The following is a 24,135-nucleotide window of genomic DNA, read 5'->3' as shown; positions in this document are numbered from 1 at the left end:
ACAACTGACTGCTTCCTCACACACACAACTGGCTGCTTCCTCACACACAACTGGCTGCTTCCTCACACACACAACTGACTGCTTCCTCACACACACACAACTAGCTGCTTCCTCACACACACAACTGGCTGCTTCCTCACACACACACAACTAGCTGCTTCCTCACACACACAACTGACTGCTTCCTCACACACACATTTGGCTGCTTCCACACACACAACTGGCTGCTTCCTCACACATACACAACTAGCTGCTTCCTCACACACACAACTGGCTGCTTCCTCACACACACACAACTAGCTGCTTCCACACACACACAACTGGCTGCTTCCTCACACACCCAACTGGCTGCTTCCACACACACACAACTAGCTGCGTCCTCACACAACTGACTGCTTCCTCACACACACACAACTGGCTGCTTCCTCACACACATAACTGACTGCTTCCTCACACACACAACTAGCTGCTTCCTCACACACACACAACCAACTGACTGCTTCCTCACACACACAACTGACTGCTTCCTCACACACACAACTGGCTGCTTCCTCACACACACACACAACTGACTGCTTCCTCACATACACAACTGGCTGCTTCCTCACACACACAACTGGCTGCTTCCTCACACACACAACCAACTGACTGCTTCCTCACACAACCAACTGACTGCTTCCTCACACAACCAACTGACTGCTTCCTCACACAACCAACTGACTGCTTCCTCACACACACAACTGACTGCTTCCTCACACACACAACTGACTGCTTCCTCACACAACCAACTGACTGCTTCCCCACACAACCAACGGACTGCTTCCTCACACACACAACGGACTGCTTCTTCACACACACAACTAGCTGCTTCCTCACACAACCAACTGACTGCTTCCTCACACACACAACGGACTGCTTCCTCACACAACCAACTGACTGCTTCCTCACACACACAACTGACTGCTTCCTCACACAACCAACTGACTGCTTCCTCACACACACAACTGACTGCTTCCTCACACACACAACTGACTGCTTCCTCACACAACCAACTGACTGCTTCCACACATAACCAACCGACTGCTTCCTCACACACACAAATGACTGCTTCCTCACACACACAACTGACTGCTTCCTCACACACACAACTGACTGTTGCCTCGTAACCAGGTTTTTTTTTGTTCTTTTTGTTCTTTAAGGCATGTCAAAAAAGCTGAGAAGTTATTTATTTCAACACAAAATCACCTTGTCCCCCCATCCATCCAAAGACATGTAAAGATTTTCTCCAAGGCTTGTCACAAAGAAAAGCTGTGGGGAAACTAGGTTCAATGTGAAACCACATTGTCCCTCAGTCCCTCTAAAGGCATGTTTTGACATGTTTATTCTCCTCTCATGAACTTGTCAAAAATCTATACTGCAGCATCTAACCTTGAGAAACAGCCTTTTCTCTTCTGGGCTGATGGAGGCGTTGAAAGCCCTCACCTCCCAACACAAACCCCACAGCTTTTAAGGACACAATTATTCCCTTCCTCTTCTCATCCTGTTCTCCACTCCTCCTCTCTTCCTTTGACTCCTCTCTTCCTTTCACACCCCCCCCCCTCCCCCCTCTCTGCCTTTTTAATTTCCCTGCTGTAAAACAGTATATCAGCAGATATATCAGTATCACTACATTTTGTTCCCCAAAAAATCGGAATCGGTATCGGACCCAAAAAACGTATCGGTCGGGATCAAATTATAACAATTAGCTTCAGGAGGATGATACAGCCAACTCACAGTCTCACGTCAGAATTAGACGTTGATCCATGTTTCTCACACCTCAACGTCTCCGTTCCAAGGTTAAAGTTCAGGCGTTAACTATGAATTTGTTAAGGTTTGGGATAGGCTTAAAACGAAAACAACTATCGCAGGACTAGAACCTTTGGAACCAGAGGCAGATGCTTACGCCCATCCACCATGCCCGTCCGCCATGCCCTAGCAAAACCAAAGCCTACCTGAAGGTAACAGCGCTCACTGTTGCCCCTAGTGGCCGGTGTCCACGCAATCTCCCGACGCCCTCAGACATAAATGGACGTCAAATACTGACTTGTATAATCGGCGATCTGCCTGAAAACAGCAACTTCCTGAGAGAGAGGGAGAGCGAGGTAGATGGAGAGAGAAAGAGGGGAACACTAATCAGATTTACCGCTTCAGTAGAACCATCGAGAAACGGAGAGAGAGTTTGGCAGAGAGAGAGAGAGAGAGGTAGAGGGAGAGAGAGATAAAAAATAAAAAAAACTTTAATGGAGTGAGCTGCCTTACGAACTCTGAACTACGTGGATCATTTGTCTAATTGGCTGTTTTCATTTGCCCATCCCCCTCCTCTTGAATTCCCCTGGATGTGGACCCTACGCTCCGAAGGGGAACATCCCCCACTCATCTAGTCATCCCTTCCTCCCTTCACTCCCCTCCATATGCCCTTTACTTGCCCCCCTTCAACTCTCCCTGAGCTATAAGGGTCATCTCTTACAACCCCTTATCCACCCAACCCCTCAGTCTCATAAAGTAGTGGTAATTAATGTGAACCATTAGGAGAATATGGAGAGTAGTACAGTCCATTGCAAAGGGGGGAAACAGTCTAGAGAGAGTGAGAGAGAAGGGCGAGAGAGAGAGAGAGGGAGAGAGAGAGATAGGAGTGTATTACTCATCTAAAGGAGTGACGGAGAGACAAGGCTACAGAACCTGGCTGCTTTCTTTCACAGGGACAACGAATAGCAGACTAAAGTGGAGTCCTTTCTTTTCTTTAGAGAAAAAGGAGAGAAATCATCAGGAGGCAGAATACAGGGTTTGTCTGTGTGGTTGTGTGAGGAGGGGGGGTTAATAGTTGTGTCCCTACACCATGTAATGACAGTGTCTGTCTGTCTGTCTGTCTGTCTGTCTGTCTGTCTGTCTGTGTGTGCGTGCGTGTGAAAGAGAGAAAGAGAGAAAAAGAGGACAGAGAGAGCAAGAGAGAGACAGAGAGAGAGACAGAGAGACATAGAGAGAAAGAGCACTCAGGGGCTCTCTTTAAAGCATGCCACAATAGCTTTAAGTCCCTGTCACCCTCACAGAGTCCAAATCAGAAGTGACTACCATCCTCAAGCCACACACACACACTCACACCCCTACCCCGTCCCTGAACACACACCCTGCACATATACACACACACCAACTATCCTGATCACGTCACAACCAAGGTACTTTGGGTCCAAAGCAGACAACTAAGGAGAAGAGACGGGTGATGGAGAGAGGGAATGGGGCTCTTTCCTTTCTCTCTCTTTCTCTTTTTTATTTTCTGTCGCTCTGGGCAAGGAGGACAGCATCTTGACCTGAGAGGAAGGGGATATGAGGGAAGGGGAGAGGAGAGTGATGGAGAGAAAGAAAGCGGGTGAAAGGAGAGAGGAGGAGGTCGAGATATAGAGACAGACAGCAAAGGAAGTAGAAAAATGAAGAGAGGGATGAAGAGAGTGGAAAAGAGGTAGAAAGATAACGAGGTGGAAAGAGAGAGAGAGAGAGAGAAAAAAAGAGAGAGAGAGAGAGAGAGAGAGAGAGAGAGAGAGAGAGAGAGAGAGAGAGAGAGAGAGAGAGAGAGAGAGAGAGAGAGAGAGAGAGAGAGAGAGAGAGAGAGAGAGAGAGACCCTAAGTCGCGCCTGCGTCAGTTTGACTCGCAGGCAGCCAATATTTTTTAAACAGCTTTCCTTCCACTCAACTGGGCATCAAGGCCATTATCCTGGGGTTAATCCCCAATCCTACAGAGCTTCTCTGGCTTTGCTCTGCTCTGGCTCCGCTCCGGGACAAGATGGGGTGGCAGCCCATCAACTAAACAGGCACAGACTAAAAAAAAACACACACACACACAGTAGAAACATGCCCACACGGATAGAGAGGCACAGAAACAACAAAACTGTTCACAGGGAATGGATGCAGTGGTCTCTCTTGAGTTGACCATTAGCACTATACGTCGGGCAACCTGTCGAAGGCTGTACTCCCACTCTATGACTATGTCTACGTCCCTCCGTCTGTCTGTCCCTTTTCCTACCTTGAACCCCATCCCCAACCATATGTTTGATCCATAGTTCTGGCTCGGGTCCAGGTAGCCCAGGTGCGAGAAGTGACGAAAGCGGATCCAGCAGGCTTATCCAAGGTGTCTTAAAGTCGCCTCCACCTCTCCCCTAATCCCTCTCTCCACCTTTCTTCTAAAGCCTGGGCCACCCCCCACCTCCAAGGTGAATCCATTCACCACTTGGATCAGCTGGGATAAGCCGAAGGAGAGAGAAAAAAGGTGTGAGGAGGATAGGTGAATGTGTGTCTCTTGAGTTTGTGTGTGTCCGTGATCGTGTGTCGGTGCACGTATGACAAACGTCATTCACTACATGACCAAAAGTATACATCTCATTCTAAGATCATGGGCATTCATATGGAGTTGGCCCCTCCTTTGCTGCTGTAACAGCCTCCACTCTTCTGGGAAGGCTTTCCACTAGAAATTGGAACTTGCTTCCATTCAGCCACAAGAGCATTAGTGAGGTCGGGCACTGATGTTGGGCGATTAGGCCTGGCTCGTAGTCGGCGGTCCAATTCATCCCAAAGGTGTTCAATGGGGTTAAGATCAGGGCTCTGTGCAGGCCAGTCAAGTTCTTCCACACAGACCTCGACAAACCATTTTTGTATGGTCCTTGCTTTGTGCACCGGGGCATTTTCATGCTGAAACAGGAAAGGGCCTTCTCCAAACTGTTTCCACAAAGTTGGAAACACAGAATCATCCAGAATGCCATTGTATGCTGTAGCGTTAAGATTTCCCTTCACTGGAACTAAGGAGCCCGAACCATGAAAAACAGCCCCAGACCATTATTCCTCCTCCACCAAACTTTACAGTTGGCACTATGCATTGGGGTAGGTAGCGTTCTCCTGGCATCCGCCAAACCTAGATTGGTCCGTCGGCCTGCCAGATGGTGAAGCGTAATTCATCACTCTAGAGAACGCGTTTCCACTGCTCCAGAGTCCAATCGTGGCGAGCTTTACACCGATCTAGCCGACGCTTGGCATTGTGGATGGTGATCTCAGGCTTGTGTGTGGCTGCTCGGCCATGGAAACCCATTTCAGGAAACTCCCGACAAACAGTTATTGTGCTGACGTTGCTTCCAGAGGCAGTTTGGAACTCGGTAATGGTGTTGCAACCGAGGACAGACAATTTTTACGCGCTACACGCTTCATCCCGTTCTGTGAGCTTGAGGGGCCTACCACTTTGCGGCTGAGCCATTGTTGCTGCTAGATGTTTCCACTTCACAATAACAGCATTTACAGTTGACTGGGGCAGGGCAGAAATTTGCCGAACTGACTTGTTGGAAAGTTGGCAGTTCCACATTGAAAGTCATTGATGCTCGTCAGTAAGGCCATTCCATTGCCAATTTTTGTCTTTGGAGATTACATGGGTGTGTGCTAAATTTTATGCACGTGTCAGCAATGGGTGTGGCTGAAATAGCTAAATCCACTAATTTGAAGGGGTGTCCACATACTTCTGTAAATATAGTGTATGTACCTGTACTTGTAGCTGTCTAAGTATAGAAAAGACACTGTGAGCCGTACATTAACCTTGTACACTTAGCAAACAGGTGTTTGTCAGTGCCAGGAACACAGCTTGCCTAGACTCCACCACTTACATCAGCTTTACCCAGTTCCCTGCCTGCACCATGGACACCACAGGGATATCATTATAGATAGCCCAAATACTCAGGGTGACAGCTAGCCCAAACACTCAGGGTGACAGCTAGCCCAAATACTCAGGGTGACAGCTAGCCCAAATTCTCAGGGTGACAACTAGCCCAAATACTCAGTGTGACAGCTAGCCCAAATACTCAGGGTGACAGCTAGCCCAAATTCTCAGGGTGACAGCTAGCCCAAATACTCAGGGTGACAGCTAGCCCAAATACTCAGGGTGACAGCTAGCCTAAATACTCAGGGTGACAGCTAGCCCAAATACTCAGGGTGACAGCTAGCCTAAATACTCAGGGTGACAGCTAGCCTAAATACTCAGGGTGACAGCTAGTTTAAATACTCAGGGTGACAGCTAGCCTAAGTACTCAGTGTGACAGCTAGCCTAAGTACTCAGGGTGACAACTAGCCTAAATACTCAGGGTGACAGCTAGCCTAAGTACTCAGGGTGACAGCTAGCCTAAGTACTCAGGGTGACAACTAGCCTAAATACTCAGGCTGACAGCTAGCCTAAATACTCAGGGTGACAGCTAGCCCAAATACTCAGGGTGACAGCTAGCCTAAATACTCAGGGTGACAGCTTGCCTAAATACTCAGGGTGACAGTTAGCCTAAATAATCAGGGTGACAGCTAGCCTAAATACTCAGGGTAACAGCTAGCCTCAACAGCTAGCCTTCTGGGTAGAAGATCAGTCCGGGCTGCCATGATGTAGCGTATATGATATCCCTCTTCCCGTAATATGTGTTGTATATCCCCTTATGAATTACACAGAGTCTCATCGTTAAAGTTGACAGCTTAATGCACATTGTGTCAGACCTACAACCCAGCGCCTTACATTAGCTTTAGCTGGTGGATAAAACTACTGTATGGTTACAGACGTATTCAGCACTGTACCAATACGGACTCCCATATTACCAATGAACAAAACTTATTTTGTAACGATATGTTAGTTGTTAGTGTTAACTAAGAGCTGCTATGTGCTAATGCTGCATACTGTCTTTACTGGGAAATGAATCTGTGAAGGACATTTTTCACTTAATGACTGCAGGGTCTGTTTGATCACAGTGCGAGAACCTCTGGTATACACTATGCCTCCTGGATTTCTCTGTGACCCCCCTATAATAGTATCTGTCCCTCTCAAAGTTTAGTCAGTGACCCCTTATTAAATAAGGGTCTCTCTCTTCCTGTACTTCTCTCTCTTTCCCTCTCTCCCTTTCCCATTCTTCCTCTCTTTCTAGTGTTTCTGGGCTATTCTGTCTCTCCCAGGCCCCTCAGCCAGGCTTGGCTCCCCTGGTATCTCCCTCACCGACGACCCGGGGCTTAGCCTAAATTCTCAGACTATTAAAAGCTGTGAAATGCAAATAATGAAACATCTCATTACCTCTGTCGGAGAATCAGATGGAGGGATGAGGTGAGGGAGGGGAAGGGGAGGGAGGGGAAGGAGAACAGATAAAGGGATGGAGGGAGGGAGGAAGATAGAGGAATAAGGGGAGGGAGAGGGCGGAAAACGAGGAAGGGATGGGGAGAGGTAGGGAGTGAGGGAGGTTTGGGAACAGGGAGGAAGGGTTATAGGAAGGGGGAGACAGGGGGTGAAGGGTGGGGAGGGGAGGAACGGTTAACTAAACAGTGGCTCTATTGTTTGAGAAGAGTTGACATTAGGGAGAGTAACGCCGGGATTGGCCACTTGAACAAACAGAGGCGGGGTGGGATGACTTGTATCCATGAGCTGTCAATCAGATGTCAAAAGGCTTGTCTCAGGGATTACCTCATCAATTCTATGTGGTTTTAGAGCGCGAAGGTCACATAGAAAAATACTCAAAAATATATTATCAACTCCATAGTTTTTGCATAATATGAACCTACATTTCAATACAATTAAATATGTACCAAATGTACATAAAATACCAGCTTTCTTGAACTAAACAAAAAATACAGTTTTTCAAATTTCCCCTTCAAATCCTGGCTGAAACTGGTTCTCCGTGGGCCTTTCCAATGTACAGTAACTGTCACAGAAGCCTGTTTATACCTGGTGCTAACATGCATCCTTTGTCCTCTTCTTGTCCACATTCTGATTGTGCCCAATTGTTTTTTGATTGTGATCTGACTGAGATCAGAGGTAGTCAGGTACGCATTGTGTCTGGATAACTTAGTTTGTAGACGGATCTGAACAGTGAAGCCCTTTAAATGATCCTTATCTTGCCTTTTACAATCATTGACAGGTGGCACTATCGACTTACAGTATGACATCAATAGGCGTCTTAAAATAAATGTTGTTTCGAAAGAATATCTGTCAAAAAATTTGCTTACAGGGAGGTACCAGGAAATCTGGTCAGAATCGGACACACTGGATGGACAAGAGACACATTTTCGATGCATACATGGAAATGTGGGCACAATCAGAATGTGGACAAGATCAGAACAAAGGATGCATGTTAGCACCAGGTATAAGCTAGGCAAAAAATGTGGTGTATTAACAATAGCCTCAAGTAAAAAAAAATATATAGTCCCATAGTGTGTGTGTTCGTGAGGCTGATTGCATGTGTGAGTCACTGTGGCCAGTCAGTCTTTGGCACCAAGGCGAGTGTATCTGCGTGTGTGTGAGATAGAGAAATGTTGGTTAGTGGTTAGCATGACTGTCACTCGGCCCCATAGCAAACAGAGGCATCTTTCTCAAATCCAGTGGGTTGGGGCTAACAATGAGCTCACGCAACAAGTACAAGAGACCCCCCCCCCCCTCCGCAAATATGAATACTGATTACCCACCCACTCTGCCCTCCCAACTAACCCAATTTACAAACACACACACACAAGCACAAACGAACTCACATCATTACCCGCACAACAGACAAACGTACTGAACAAGCTTATATACCACGACAACTTGATATAAAACTTCACAAAGGGCCACAATTAACAGCAGATGACTGCCGTCCATTTCAGATAAAATGTGGGTGGATCCTTAAGGAACAAATATATTGTGTATTAAGATCAATAAGTGCCTGAGACAAAGTCCAAAGATAGTGTTCTAATGACGCTCAATGGTTGTGACTAGGGATGCACGATATATCGGTGAACATATCGTAATCGGACAATATTAGCTAAAAATGCCAACATCGTTATCGGCCCGATGTCTAGTTTAACGGCAATATTGAAAACTGATGTCAAAGCTGACATGCATACCTACATAGCGTAGGTACATGACGTAAAATGTTGCTTTACACTTGCAACACAGCATCCCTAACCTAGCCCACAATGTCTGTTGTGTGGATCGAGCAGTCAACAAGTCGAGCAGTCATTTGAAAGAGTAAGAACATTTCAGCGAGACAACTCAAAGGCGAAATCCATTAAAGCCGAGATAATGGAAGTCATCCCCTTGACAATCAACTGTTCTCTGTCGCGGGTGATGTTGGCTTTCGCCGACTGGTTGAGCACCGGTACACACTACCAAATGCGCTATTTTTCAGATGTTGCCCTACCGGAGTTACACAGTAATAGAGTCACTGCTATTAGCTTCATGACATACATACTATGGAACGCCGGTTGGGTCTTTAAGTATCAAAAAATATACAGTAGCACTGTCAATGCTGTACAAAAAAGTCTACAAACAAGCAAACACCGGCCACGAACGATGTGTTTACAATACCGTGCTGGTAATAAAGCATAATTTTTTCGACCGCAACCTCTGGGGTAGATAGCTTAAGCTTGGTACCTAGCTAGCACCAATACAACCAGCCTGAAAACAATGACCAGTAGAAACTGCGGTCATTTTCATTGTTCTTAGCAATGATTTAGGAATCCTTGTGAGTAAGTATTAGCTAGGTTGCCACTTGTTGTTCGCCTATTGAAATTGAACTTCAGTTCATGAAAACAAATAACTAGCCAGCTACTTAACCATGTTGCCCAAAGCTAACGTTATAAGCAACCAGCTAGCTTCAGCTGGCTAGTGAGGCTCGACCGGACCAGGTTATGTGCTGTGAAGTTAGCCACAATAAGGATTAGGCACAATGGTGGAATTTGCGGTTTGCCTTCAAAATAAAAGTATGTCATTGACAGTGACACAAATAAATACAAATAGTAGAATCATGCCATACTTTTATTTTGAACACTAACCGCAAAGTCCACTATTGTGGCTAATCCTTATTGTGGCTAGCTTCACATAGATGGGTCCGACCACAATTCATCAAATAAGAACTGTATTATAAATGAGGGTTATTTTAGATGATGACACCTAGCTATATAGTTAGCTAGCTAACTCTACTGAAACAGATTATGTTGTGTTATTTGACACGTCAAATGGTGTTATTTGACGTGTAGCTTTTTTGACATGCAAAGACCCGAATGGCGTTCCATAGAAATCCTGGTTGAGAATGAAACAACTGAACAATGAAACAGCACAGCAAGTAAGTGAAAGAAATAGGTTTTGATTATGTTTGATTACTGGTAATGGGGACATACGTAAACGCCAACAAAATAACCTTTTGGTCAGTGTGGTGTGTGCGTGTGAGTAACCTTTATTTAACTAGGCAAGTCAGTTAAGAACAAATTCTTATTTACAATGACGGCCCGGACGACGCTGGGCCAATTGTGCGCCGCGCTACGGGTTCCCAATCACAGCTGGATGTGATACAGCCTGGATTCGAACCAGGGACTGTAGTGACACCTCTTGCACTGAGATGCAGTGCCTTAGACCGCTGCGTCCATGTGTGTGTGTTAACTATTTAACTGTACTAGAATGCTTAAAAGGCTGCTAAAATGTTTAATATCGGTTATCGGTATCGTTTTTTGGGGGCAAGGAAAATATTGGATATTGGTATTGGCCAAAAATGTAATACCGGTGCATCACTAGTTGTGACAGAGTCCTGGTTTATTAACCTGATCAAACAGCAGACACACCACTGATCTAAGTAGCCAATATTTTCTGCACCTCTTTGAGAGATAGAAACAAAGAGAAGATAAAGAAGAATCTAGAAAAGAGGCGCAGCTAAATATAGAGTCTCACACACTTTGGAATCAAAAGAGAGATAGAAAGAAGAAAAATGAGAGAGAGACAGGGGGAGAGAGGGGTAAGGAGGGGGAGAATGACAACAAGAGATAGAAAGAAGGAGAATGAGAGAGACAGGGGGAGAGAGGGGTAAGGAGGGGAGACAATGACAAGAGAGATGGAAAGAAGGAGAATGAGAGAGAGACAGAGGGAGAGAGGGGTACGGAGGGGAGACAATGACAACAAGAGAGATGGAAAGAAGGTGTCACGCCCTGACCGTAGATTGCTTTGTATGTTTCTATTTTTTGTTTGGTCAGGGTGTGATGTGGGTGGGCATTCTATGTTTGTATGTCTAGGTTTTATGTTTCTATGTTTTGGCCTGGTATGGTTCCCAATCAGAGGCAGCTGTCTATCGTTGTCTCTGATTGAGGCAACTTAGGTAGCCTGTTTTCCCACTGTTAGTTGTGGGTGGTTATTTTCTGTTTAGTGTTTGTATCACCTGTCAGAACTGTTTCGGTTATTCCTTTTGTTATTTTGTATTTAGTGTTCAGTTTCGAATAAATAATATGAACACGTATCACGCTGCACCTTGGTCCTCACCTTCTTCTTCTGAATGCCGTGACAGAAGGAGTGAGAAGGGAAGAAGGGAGTACAAGTGAGAGAGTGAGAGAGAAAGTAAGGGAGCGAGAGATTAATTGCTGAGACACTTTACACAGTGTTACCACGGCGATCGATTGCCATCTTCAATTGGTTTCTTATTCAGAAGAACCTCCGTGCAAAGCTAGAGTTGACTGCTCGACTAGAACACATTGAGACTCCAGAGTTTTTCTATGGAACTCTACGGCTTGAAGCATAGAATACTGAGTATAATTCACCCATATATTAGTGTATCATGTGTCACATTACATTGCAACAATTAACATATGGTAATTGTGCATTAATCCTTTTCAAATCCTTTCATCGTCATCAAATTAATCCAAATCTATTCTACTAAGCACCAAGTTTACATATCTTCAATATTGTGTGTTATTGTAAAACCTAAAAAGAGAATAGTTCAATAAAGTTTTGCTCTTTTTTTAATACATTTGAGAGTTGAAAAATATTAGAATATGTATGTTTTTGTTTCAGACGGCACAGAGGGTTTTGTGGCCAGGGGCCAGCATGTCCAATGTGATTGAACTTAGAGTATCTAACAGACAACCACCTCACCTGTCTCTACTCTCCTCTCCTGTCATCTCTCCTTTTCCTCTTCTCTCCTCTCTTTCCATCTTTCCTCTCAGCGTGTGTTTACTGAACACTTTGACGTCTGATTGTTACCCACTGACTGACGTGAACGGGTGCCATAGCTAACAGCATTTGGAACCAATGTCCACAGCGTGATGGAAAGAACAGCAGAGCTATACTTACACTCTTAGAAAAAAAGGTGCTATCTAGAACCAAAAAGGGCTCTTCGGGTATTCCCATAGGATAACCCTTTGAAGAACCCCTTTGGGTTCCAGGTAGTTCCCTTTCCACTTAATGTTCTACATGGAACCCAAAAGAGTTCTAGCTGAAACCAAAAAATGGTTCTCCTATGGGGACAGCCGCATAACTCTTTTTTTTGTGTAGGTTCAGGAGACAGAGAGAGAGATAAAGAGAGAGAGAGAGAGAGAGATAAAGAGAGAGAGAAATAGAGAGAGAGATAAAGAGAGAGAGAGAGATAAAGAGATAAAGAGAGATAAAGAGAGATAAAGAGATAAAGAGATAAAGAGAGAGAGAGATGAAGAGAGAACGAGAGATAAAGAGAGAGATAAAGAGAGAGAGAGAGAGATAAACAGAGAGAGAGATAAAGAGAGAGAGAGATAAAGAGATAAAGAGAGAGAAGGAGAGTAATCAAGAGAGAGAGTTGCGTTCAGATGTGCCATTCACTCAGACAAAATACCTAGTGTGCAGATCCTGTGATCATGAGCTGCCCGTCGCTAAGGACAACATCCACCTGGGAAACCTACTTTTAAAAGTCCTACATTCCCACATTGTGAAGCAGTGGCAGCGGGATCAGGCGTGTGTCCAACACGCCAACCAGCTAGCCAAGCCAGCCCACACCCCCCACCGACACCACCATGCACAGAGGCTGAGGTTGAGGGGATAGAGGGATGGGAGAAGGTGTGAGAGAGAAAGAAAAAAACAGCACAACAGGGGAAGTGAAAAAAGATTAGGCAGAACGATAACAAAAGGTGGTGAACCGATCGCGAACCGAATCAATGGAGGAGAATAGGACTGAGTGAGCATCGCTCAATCACCCACTTCATTCATACAGCTCCAGCAGAACATAACCCTCGTCACAAACAATGAGACTTCCGTATGTGTGCTGCTGAGCAGAACTGGGTAGAAGCCCAGGGGTCACCACCAGAAAGAGGATATGGACACTACTCACTTCTGTTATAGGTGCGCGGGCGGCACCTGGATCCGTTCCCAAGTGAGAGATGGTGGGGGGGGTAATGTAGATGAGGCATGTTAAGAAATTTATTTCTTTCAGATTTCTTTCCATCTTGTCTAAAATGCCATGTCTCAAGGCAGGTGAGGGAGATGTTTGGCTTTTTGACAGAAGGGTTGTATGACTGTATCCAACGGACTGGGCTGAGAGGGGAGTATAGTGCCGGCTCTCTTTCAATGGCGGTACAAATCGGAAAGGGAGCGAGGGAAGGGTAAAAATGAAAAAGGGAGTAGGGGAAGCCACAGGAGGCACCTGGCCCACTTACAGTAATGGAGGAGGTGGAGGAGAAGAGGAGAGGGGAAGAGATAGGGGGAGGGATGGAGGAGAGGAGAGGAGTGGAAACTGAAGAGGTGGGGCTGCAGGGGATGCGGAGGAGGACTGAACAGGGGGAAGTATAAAGGAGGAGGACAGGAAGAAGTGGAGAGGGTGAGGTGGAAGAGGAGGAGATGCAGAGAGGAGGTGGAGAGGTGCAAAGGTCGCTTGGGCGGGCAGTCTTAGCTTGTCACTGAACACCCAAATCCCTAAAATATGAATAACTATCTAATACACCAATGTTGTTTCAATCTGCTTCCCACTGAGTAGCGTGTCCATCTAACTAATATTTCACTAATACCACCCCACCGCGCAATCCATCTATCCACCCATGAATATTTCATATCCTGATGGCACTTTTAAATGCACCACTAATTTACAAATCCAAGTTGATCTGGCATAAATCAAATCAGGCCAATTAAAAAAGTGTCTCTGTATACGGCACATGATAATGGGTGCTGAGTGGAACACGGTGTGTTGAGCAGCAGGTAGAGAATGCTAAACAGGCCTTGTTAACAGCACTTTAGCACTTTCCCCTGAACTCTACCGCTGCCGAACACACCTCTCCATGGCCTCCTAACGCAGGACACTATGAAACACAAAACCCATTCGAAAACGCAACAAAAGGACGGCCGCGTCCTATTACCGACGCCACGCTGCTCCACGCCCGCTTCGTCGAGTGCACCGCGAGGGTCGGAGGCTCAACTGGCGTTGACAATCTGAAGAAGTTAGGCTCGAAGGTTACAGAGAAGCAGGATTTATATGATAAAGGGAGTGGAATTGGGAATGTGGCACACAGGAGGTGGAACAGGGAATAGCGAACGGGTCGTCTCACTGTTTGCCGATGTGTGTTCCGGCGAGATGAAAATGTCGTTTCATAACAGCCTCCTCCAAGGTTATTTGACAAAGAAGCAGAGCGTAGGCCTGCACTGTATTAGAGGAATAATTCTGGCTGTATTCTTCTCTCGCCAGATACTGTGTGGATGGTATTGTGGAATAGGAGGAGTTGAGGCCAAGGTTTGTGTGGTATTGCAAAAGGAGAGAGGAGACGTGCTCGTTTTGTTCGACTCCATCCTCCCTTTGAGTGTTTTTCTATGGATGAGTTTTGATTGAGACAGACAGCACCAACACAGACGGACTAAACTGGGCCGAAACGGGAAAAAAAATGACAGAATACGGATGGGTTGAACGCTTGTGGAGTAGACCTCTCTCTCTCTCTCTCTCTCTCTCTCTCTCTCTTCTCATACCTGAGCTTTGATATGGAAATACCTCTCCTGCCAGACCCTAATTGCTAACTGACGGTTTCTAGGGACGTATTTGCTCACAGGCCCTCAGTTTCTCATCATCAGGCTCACATACTGCTCCAGACAGGGTGAATTACAACAAGCAACAAAATGACACATTACAGTGACTGTACCAACATAGAAAATACAACATACAATAGACATACATGTGTTGCGACTGTATTGTACTGTATATACATTCACCAAAGAAATGTTATCCTTAAAATAATTGTTATTCTACATGCTACATCTGTGATCTAGATGTTGGTCTGTGGGGTAGTATGCACATGTTCAGCCCGTCATACCGTTTCTGTACCATATCGGGGTATACGGTACTACCAGATGTACACACAAGGGGCGCTATCTTATTGACAATCCTACCGTCGGTATGTCTAAATACCACAGTTTACGGTGTACTGCCCAAGCCTAGTCTGTAACGGAATTTGTGACAAATAATTTGATAAAAAATATTCTAAACGAATTAATGAACGATATACTGTGCATGTTATTTGACAGCAGATGCCCAGTCTAAAACACTCGTGCCCAGCTTGGGGGGAATAGAGGAAGCTGATTGGATGATTATGCTCTGTTGTCTCCCATTATCTTGTCCACTAACATCCTGCTCTTCATTTCTGGCAGCAAGATGGGATCCAGAACTAGAGTGTGTGTGTGTGTGTGTGTGTGTGTCAGGGGTGCTTTGCATTTTAACAGTATTTACTACTTACCTAAAACACTGACTTCTTGGACTTCGTTATGGTTAAAGTTATGATTGGTGTAAATTCCCACACACACATTGTAACGGCGGTCCTCCTCCTCTTCATCTTCGGAAGAGGAGGAGTATTGAGGGAACCAAGGCGCAGCGAAGTTTGAACACATATTTATTTAACAAAACAAGAAAACGATCGTGAAGCTAAATAAACGATGTGCACACACAGGCTACGAACGTTTAACATAGACACGAACTTGTATAAACTAACAAAACAACAAAACGGTGTAGACAGACCTATACGACGAACTTACATAAAAACAAGAAGAACGCACGAATAGGACAATTAGACTACACAAACCGAACAAACCGTAACAGTCCCGTATGGTGCAAACAATTACACAGACACGGAAGACAATCACCCACAACGAACACTGTGACAACGCCTACCTAAATATGACTCTTAATTAGAGGGATGCCAAACACCTGCCTCTAATTAAGAGCCATACCAGGCAACCCAAAACCAACACAGAAACAGAAAACATAGAATGCCCACCCAACCTCACGTCCTGACCAACTAACACACATAACAAACTAACATAAATAGGTCAGGAACGTGACACACATGCACACATCCACACATCCACACACAGCTGAACACTTTCATTTGCATTTTTTTGTCCACCTGGTCTACACACACAGAGAGACACAAATATTAAAGTGCATCTGACCACCTGAACAGCCAGGTAAATCAGAGCAGAGATGGGGGGCATGAGGAAAGGGCCTGAACCCACCTGACAAGTCATTAAGCTGGGGGAATGAGCATGTCAAAATGGGCTAGGGACTACAGCTGTCACACACATATACCTGGCCCCCTCTCACAACCACACATATACCTGACCCCCTCTCACAACCACACATATACCTGCCCCCCTCTCACAACCACACACATACCTGGCCCCCTCTCACAACCACACACAGCCCTGGCCCCCTCTCACAACCACACACATACCTGGCCCCCTCTCACAACCACACATATACCTGGCCCCCTCTCACAACCACACACAGCCCTGGCCCCCTCTCACAACCACACACAGCCCTGGCCCCCTCTCACAACCACACACATACCTGGCCCCCTCTCACAACCACACATATACCTGGCCCCCTCTCACAACCACACACAGCCCTGGCCCCCTCTCACAACCACACACATACCTGGCCCCCTCTCACAACCACACACATACCTGGGGGAATTAGGAGCACATGTATTGAGCTGTATGCACAACGCACCAAAGCAGACTTAACCTATTTGGTGTGAACATGATGTATGAGGTCGGTAGGTTAGAAAGAGGCTAACAGCCATCACACCAATCAAACATAGGAGCGCTAATATTACCAGAAAGAAAGAGAGAGAGTTGCCCGAATCCCTCAGAGATATGACGAGTATACAGCATGCTAGCTAGTGTAAACAACTCATTTTGAAGTGTGTTAACCAAACAGGTGTTCCCATTAGTGTGCTCCGTGAGAGAGAGAGAGACACAAAGCAATAGATGGAGCATGAGAATGTATTTCTTTTCATTGCCTTGCTGTAGTAGTTTAACACAAAGCTGCACGGAGAGGGGGATACGTCAGCACCTAGCCAACAAACTCACACACACAGAGACTCAACCACACAGACACACACCCACACTCACACTCTCACACACACACACACACACACGCACTCACACTCTCACACACACGCACACGCACACACACACACACACACTCACTCACACTCTCACACACACACACACGCACACGCACACACAGACACACACACGCAACACTGTGTATGAGGGGGCAGCGTACAGTAGGTCCCCTGTGTTTTAGCAGCTAAAGCCTTCTAACCTGTTACCACACAGTTCAGCCTACAGCCTGGGACTAAAACCTTCAGCCATGAGAACAGAGCACTCCACCCCCACACACTGCACGCACGCACGCACGCACACACACACACACACACTGCACGCACACACTGCACGCACACACTGCACACACACACACTGCACGCACGCACACACACACACACACACACACACACACACACACACACACACACACACACACACACACACACACACACACACACACACACACACACACACACACACACACACACACGCGTGCACACATGCACATACACTAAGCAGTGCTGTGTCGTGTCAGCCTACAACCCCACTTCCCCCTCAGTATAGCTTTGCACACTTATCTATTTTTTTCTCTCCCTCTGCCTCTGCCTCTGCCTCCCCCCCTCTCTCTCTCTCAGTCCGCCTCCCCTCTCTTCTCTCTCGCTCCCCCTTCAATCTCTCCCCCTCTCTCTCTACCCTCTCTCTCTCAGTCCGCCTCCCCTCTCCTCTCTCTCTACCCTCTCTCTCTACCCTCTCCCCCCCTCTCTCTCTCAGTCCGCCTCGCCTCTCCTCTCTCTCTACCCTCTCCCCCTCTCTCTCTCTCAGTTCGCCTCCCCTCTCTTCTCTCTCTACCCTCCCCCTCTCTCTCTCAGTCCGCCTCCCCTCTCCTCTCTCTCTACCCTCTCCCCCTTTCTCTCTCAGTCCGCCTCGCACTCCTCTCTCTCTACCCTCTCCCCCTCTCTCTCTCAGTCCGCCTCCCCTCTCCTCTCTCTCTACCCTCTCCCCCTCTCCCTCTCTCAGTCCGCCTCCCCTCTCTTCTCTCTCTACCCTCTCCCCCTCTCTCTCTCAGTCCGCCTCGCCTCTCCTCTCTCTACCCTCCCCCCTCTCTAACCACCAGCAACCTCCTCCACCAAAATTCTCCTCTCCGTGCGAATGCTCAGATTAACAACCTGTCTATTTAACACTTGTCTCCTCCCCTATGGCTTCAACACACTCACGCAAGCACACACGTACGCAAGCACACACAACTGACAAGTGTACTGTACAAGTGTAAAGCCTTTGAGCACCCCCCCCCCCCCCTTTATTTGCTCAACACAGGCTACTCATTCCTGTAGTGCACACTTTTTTAGCTTACACCTTGGTGATAACGACCCAGGTGAAGACGTCACCGTTAGCGAGGGTTCAGTACTGACCCCCGTACTTGACATCTCCTACATTAAGACACCTCCAGGGTTCCAAAGGGTTCCAAAGGGTTCCCCCAAATAAATATAATTGTATTTGTGAATTCTATCCTGGCGTTGTGCGCCTCTCCTCTCTCTGACCATCTCTCCATTTTACCCCGTTCAATTGGCTAATAATGGCACCTGCCCCAATCGTTTCAACTCATTTACTAGTTTTCCTCCTTTCATAGATATAGAAATGACAAGCTTTTTTTCTACTTACAGTAAGCCTTGTGTGACACAAGTGTTTCGTTTGGGATTTTCAATAGGACACTATATTAAGCCAGCAGCATACCACCCTGCATCCCACTGCTAGCTTGCTTATAAAGCTAAGCAGGGTTGGTCCTGGTCAGTCCCTGGATGGGAGACCAGGTGGTGTTGGAGGGACAGTAGCAGGCACTCTTTCCTCTGGTCTAAAAAATGTCCTAATCCCCCAGGGCAGTGATTGGGGACGTTGCCCTGTGTAGGGTGCCATCTTTCGGATGGGACGTTAAAACGGGTGTCCTGACTCTCCGAGGTCATTAAAGATCCCATGGCAATTATCGTAAGAGTAGGGGTGTTAACCCTGGTGTCCTTGCAAAATTCCCAATCTGGCCCTCAAACCATCACGGTCACCTAAGAATCCCCAGTTTACAATTGGCTCATTCATTCCCCTGTAACTATTCCCCAGGTTGTTGCTGCAAATGAGAACGTGTTCTCAGTCAACTTACCTGGGATTCTTTTTAAATTTACCTCTATATATGTGACCAAAAAGGTTGAATGGTATTAATGGTTCATTTAGCTATAGTATATAAGCTTTAGTATATAATAAACGTCATGAAAAGCAACATACAGGTTGTATGGTTAATCTTTCTTCCTTTTTTTATTTATCCAGGCAAGTCAATTAAGAACAAATTCTTATTTCACAATGACAGCCTACCCCGGGCCAAACCCAGATGAATTGTGCGCCACCCTACGGCACTCTCAATCACAGCCAGATGTGATGCAGCCTGGACTCAAACCAGGGACTGTAGTGACGCCTCTTGCACTGAGATGCTGTGCCTTAGACCGCTGCGCCGCTCGGAAGCCATACAACTTTAAATGAATAGCATTTATAATGGCTTAGCTTTTCAATGAAAGTTATTAGTCCTATAAAATATATTAGTAATATATAATAATATACTAACAGGTGTGCCCTAGTTTACTGTGGTGCATGTGTAGGTAATGTTTCAGTCAAGGAGGAGAAATTTAAGGGGGAGACCAAATAACAGCGTGATTTTGCGGTTAAATGTTTAAGGCAACCGACAGGGAGTTAACCGATCTAAACACAATAGGTGGTAGGCCAGTTAGGGAACAACGTAATAGCAGACACTTGTCGGACATCGATCGATTCGATCAGACAGACGATTTAGGCAGTTGCGTGCAGTGAGGTCGTCGGGTGGGTAGGTACGGGCTTTTACTAAAGCCAGATTCACTTGCGAATAAACCTTGGTGAAGCCAAAGTTCACCACAACAACAGATAGCTCCAACAACTCGAGTGTCATAGGCTCTTAACTGAAATGGACAAACAATGCCGACCAAATGTAAATCCCAATGTAGCCAAGATGCACAACAAATAGCCTCCGATGGCGTCATATCTCACATTATCCAGCAAATTGACACGCTGCTCAACACAGCTCAGCCATAGACCAATCTACCATTCACAGTTATATTTTTTCCATTGATATGGTTTGTTCTCTCTTTATTCGTCCCCTGGCTACCTTAGGTTTTTAGACCGTTCAAGCTACTTTCAGAGCTGGAACTCCTTGACATTCCTGCATCAAACGATGTAAGCATAGCAGTAGCCTAATCTGCAAAAAAAAGGAAAATACAGCCCATTCGTCTGTCCATCAGGGTGAACCTCTCGGTGACAGCCAAGTGGGGCCAAGGAGGACAAAACAGTCAAATCTAGCTTTCATTTTGAACACCGATATTGACCAAAAAAGGTTGTAAAACAATTCTCTCCTCTCATCGCTGATCGACTGTCTGCTCCGGGTTGCTGTGTCTGTCTGGGCCGAGTGTGGTGCATTCAATTTTCCGTCCTTTCCTCCGAGGAAGGTCAGGAAGCGCAGGTGTTGGTCTCCCTCTCTGAATTATACTTAGTGTTCCTTGGAAATTCAACTTGGGAAATAGTTTGTCGGGTTGTTTTGGCTAGCTAGCTTAGTTCAGCGTTTGGGTGTGTTATGTAAACACGGCCAAAATGTGCAGAGCTTACCCCAGGCTTACCCACACAATATGTTAAGGGAATAAGCATGCGCACAATATGCAATCGGCTCAAAGCAACAAATGTCAGCTAGGCAAAACAGCAAGGCTGATGCTGACCCTGTCCATTAACAGTGACTGGAGTCAGGAAACAATTTGAATGGATTTGAATGGATGGAAAGGAAGGCATGAATATACGTTGGCGCCTTTCCTGGCAGCTTTAGCAAATATTTCGCTTTTGAGCATAAAAAAAACAACAGAATAATTGAAGAAGAAAAAAATTGGATACAAAAAAAGAATGACAATCGTTTACATAATGTCATTTTTTTATTTGGCTTTTCAGTTTATTAGATTAACACCGGGTAAGCACGGCCTATCCTTTCAACCCTGACCGCACGTCACTGGAAGCTATGGTGAGCTTCGATTGGTCACTCATATCGAGATATCGCAGAGGATTTGAAAAAAACTCAGCTTTCCCCAACTTTAGCCCCGCCCTTTTTTTTTTATCTCCCTTGCCCATGCCCGCGTCACTCAACGGACCCCAGCCGCCTCAGCTTCTCTCGCTTTCCTTCCGTTGAAAGTGAGTGGCTTCTGACGTTTCACCGAGCGATGCCGCTTCCTAGTGTAGACGGCCACTGAGCGGGGGAACGCGACCATTGTGTTCTTGTCAGCGTATGAATAAAGTGGGCTTGTTCCCCTTTCATTTTCTGAGCACAGTAGAAAATGGAGGAAGAAGGAACTAACCACTTTGAGGGGGCAGACAGAGAGGGAGACATACACGATAACAGGGAAAGAGAGACAGGCAAAGTATATCAGCAGTTTGGCTTGGCATTTCAGTTTCTTTCAGCATCAAAGGCAAACACTTGACGCCACACATCCACTCAACTCAAGAAGCGCCTGCGGACGGATCAGATGAATATCGCATAGCACTACAAGGTTCCCCAAAAAACGTTGAGTGTGAAACCTGAAATCCCCCTCTCTCGTCTGGTACTTTAGGGTTGGGTGTTGACACAGCAGAAATTTCCAGCTGGAGAAAACCCCTTTCGGGGGGTTAACCAAGGGGAGGAGTAGTGGGAGAAGGAGGGGTTAAGCCCTTGCCTGCCAAGCTGCTGGCATTACATTTTAAATACCCCCGACTGACCTCAATGAACGGATCCTACAACCAGGGCATCACGATCAGTGACAGCGATCTGCGTCCAGTCAGTTCAATGCCTAGTTTTGATTTACATTTGGTTGAGTTGTCAACTAATGTGAATTCTACTTGAAATCAATAAAAAAATGTCACTGTGTTTTTGGATTTGGGTTCAAAGTTAAGTGACAAAATATATGAAATTCTTTTTGCAAATCCAATCAGTTTTCCCACGTTGATTCAACATCAAAACATTGGATGTTTTGGCTCAAATGACGTGGAAACCACGTTGATTCAACCTGTTTTTGCCCAGTGGGGTGACAATCCCTAAAGCCTAATATTGAGGTCAAAACTTTGACAGTTACCTCAATATTCAGGGTTTATGGATACATTCGGTGACCGAGGGTTTTATTACAGTGAAAAGGAATAGCCATATTCCATAGAGCGTTTAATTCTGCAATATGAAATAAATGTGCCTTTAGCCTATGTCGTTTCCCCAATCCCTACCCAAATGCACGTGTACAATTATTCTACTGTACATTAGCAAATGACAGCATCTCATAATGAATACAACATGACACATTCACGTAAGTAGACATCTGGCGTGTCACGTATCTCGGCAACACACAAAAAAAGGTAGGCGGACTGGACTTCCAGCATGTCGCTCTAATGTATCGCGCAGAGGAGCTGTCAAAACACACTTATGACATGATACCGTGACATGATACAGACACACCGAAAACCACCCGTTAAAGGTAAAGTCACGATACACCGCTTCAACTTGTGACATTCATTAAGAAGAGTTACATTGTTCAATGGATATGATGGGCGCGCAGCAACGCTCACCGTCACAGCAAAAAAACTAGTAATCACCTTAAATTGTTGTAAAAGGAGACACATAAACCTTTTGAGAGCATCACCGTATGAAACCAACATTATTGACAATATTGAATTGAAACGGAAGGGGTGATGAAGGAAATACAATGAAAGAGCACGGCAGACATAGCCTACCTGTTAACCCATGGGGTCTGGGGTAGACGCGGTGTAGATTCTTCGGAGTCCAATCTGGTGTGACTGCGCGAAAGAGAGAAAGAAAAAGGGGGGGGTGTTCAGAAGAACACAGTATTCTATTCTTTCCTCCCCTACGCCTTTGGTGTCTCTAAATGTTCTTCCCCTGTTTTCTCCCCCTCTCTCCCGGTCTCCGCCAGCCCTTTTTTCTCTCTCTGTTCCTCCCTTGCTTTTCCTTGTCTTGGTATCAGGAACCAGCCTCCCCCTCCGTGTCTGTCTCTCTCCCTCTCTTTCCCTAGGGCGCTCTCTCACTGGCTCTGTGTCCCCGTATCTCCCTGTCTTTGGGCAGACTCAGGAAATGAGGCAACATGAACACACACGCCGTTCCATCAGCGACCAACCCCCCCCCCCCCCCCCCCCCCCCAGACACTCTCCCACATATCTGACAGCTCAAATAAATATTAGTGTCATTATTGTAATTGAGTAGCACGACGTGAAATCATGAAATAAAGAAAATAGCAGGCTATTTGTGGTGTGCGTTCAGTGTGTCATGAATAATAACAATAGTAATAATATGAAGGTATTATTATTAATACTTGTATTATTATGCTAAACTTGGTTGTCGTATGGACAGGACAACAATAGAAATGCAATAGTGTGTGCAATGTATGATATCATATCATTATAATGTGCAATAATATACATGAAATGCATTGCTCTGCCTAAATCTATAGTATCTGTATCATATTCAAGAGTTTCTTAAATAAATATACACTGCTGCAAAAGAGTGTTTTATTTGAATTGAGACAATCTCATGGGAATACAGTTCCTGCGGGAGTTTCCGTATTTAATGGCCCAGTGAGTAGGCTATTACATGGAGAAGTATGTCCTTGTCTATACATTTATGCATAACACCAGGGGTCTAAACATGAGTGCGTGATCGACAGTGTGTGGGTGTTAGTGAGAACAGAAGACAAGCTCTGTCCACTCTGTGTGGTTTGACTGAAAGGCAAGGACCAAGCTACACCCTCTTGTGGCAAAACAGGAAAACCACCCGGCAGTCAGACAGACGGTCAAGGACCTGTTGGAAAACCCTTCAAAACAAAATACACAAATTATATCATACTCACTCAAATTGAAGAAGACATTAGTTACATCAAAAAAAAATGACATCCATGTCAATTGTAGAT

General features: G+C 45.8%; 1 protein-coding gene across 4 annotated transcripts in view; it reads right to left on the bottom strand.

The window, feature by feature from the left end:
* The window catches only part of LOC129824388 (zinc finger and BTB domain-containing protein 46-like), a 117,469-nt gene extending 94,155 nt beyond the window's left edge, over window positions 1–23,314 (bottom strand). For all 4 annotated transcript variants that reach the window (XR_008754747.1, XM_055883980.1, XM_055883981.1 and 1 more), the window contains exons 1-2: window positions 22,949–23,314; window positions 1,992–2,120 (exon numbers count right to left, since the gene is read on the bottom strand). Coding sequence is in view for 3 of the 4 variants with exons in the window: in XM_055883980.1 (XP_055739955.1) it covers window positions 1,992–2,062 (71 nt within the window). In the remaining variant the exon portion in view is untranslated. The remainder of the gene's footprint in view (window positions 1–1,991; window positions 2,121–22,948) is intronic.
* Between the last annotated feature and the right edge of the window lie 821 nt (window positions 23,315–24,135).

The sequence above is a fragment of the Salvelinus fontinalis genome, chromosome 26 (assembly GCF_029448725.1).
Source record: "Salvelinus fontinalis isolate EN_2023a chromosome 26, ASM2944872v1, whole genome shotgun sequence".
NCBI classification, from domain to species: Eukaryota; Metazoa; Chordata; class Actinopteri; order Salmoniformes; family Salmonidae; genus Salvelinus; species Salvelinus fontinalis.
The sequence above is the reverse complement of the archived record's forward strand: the minus strand, read 5'-3'. Positions and strand labels throughout refer to the sequence as shown.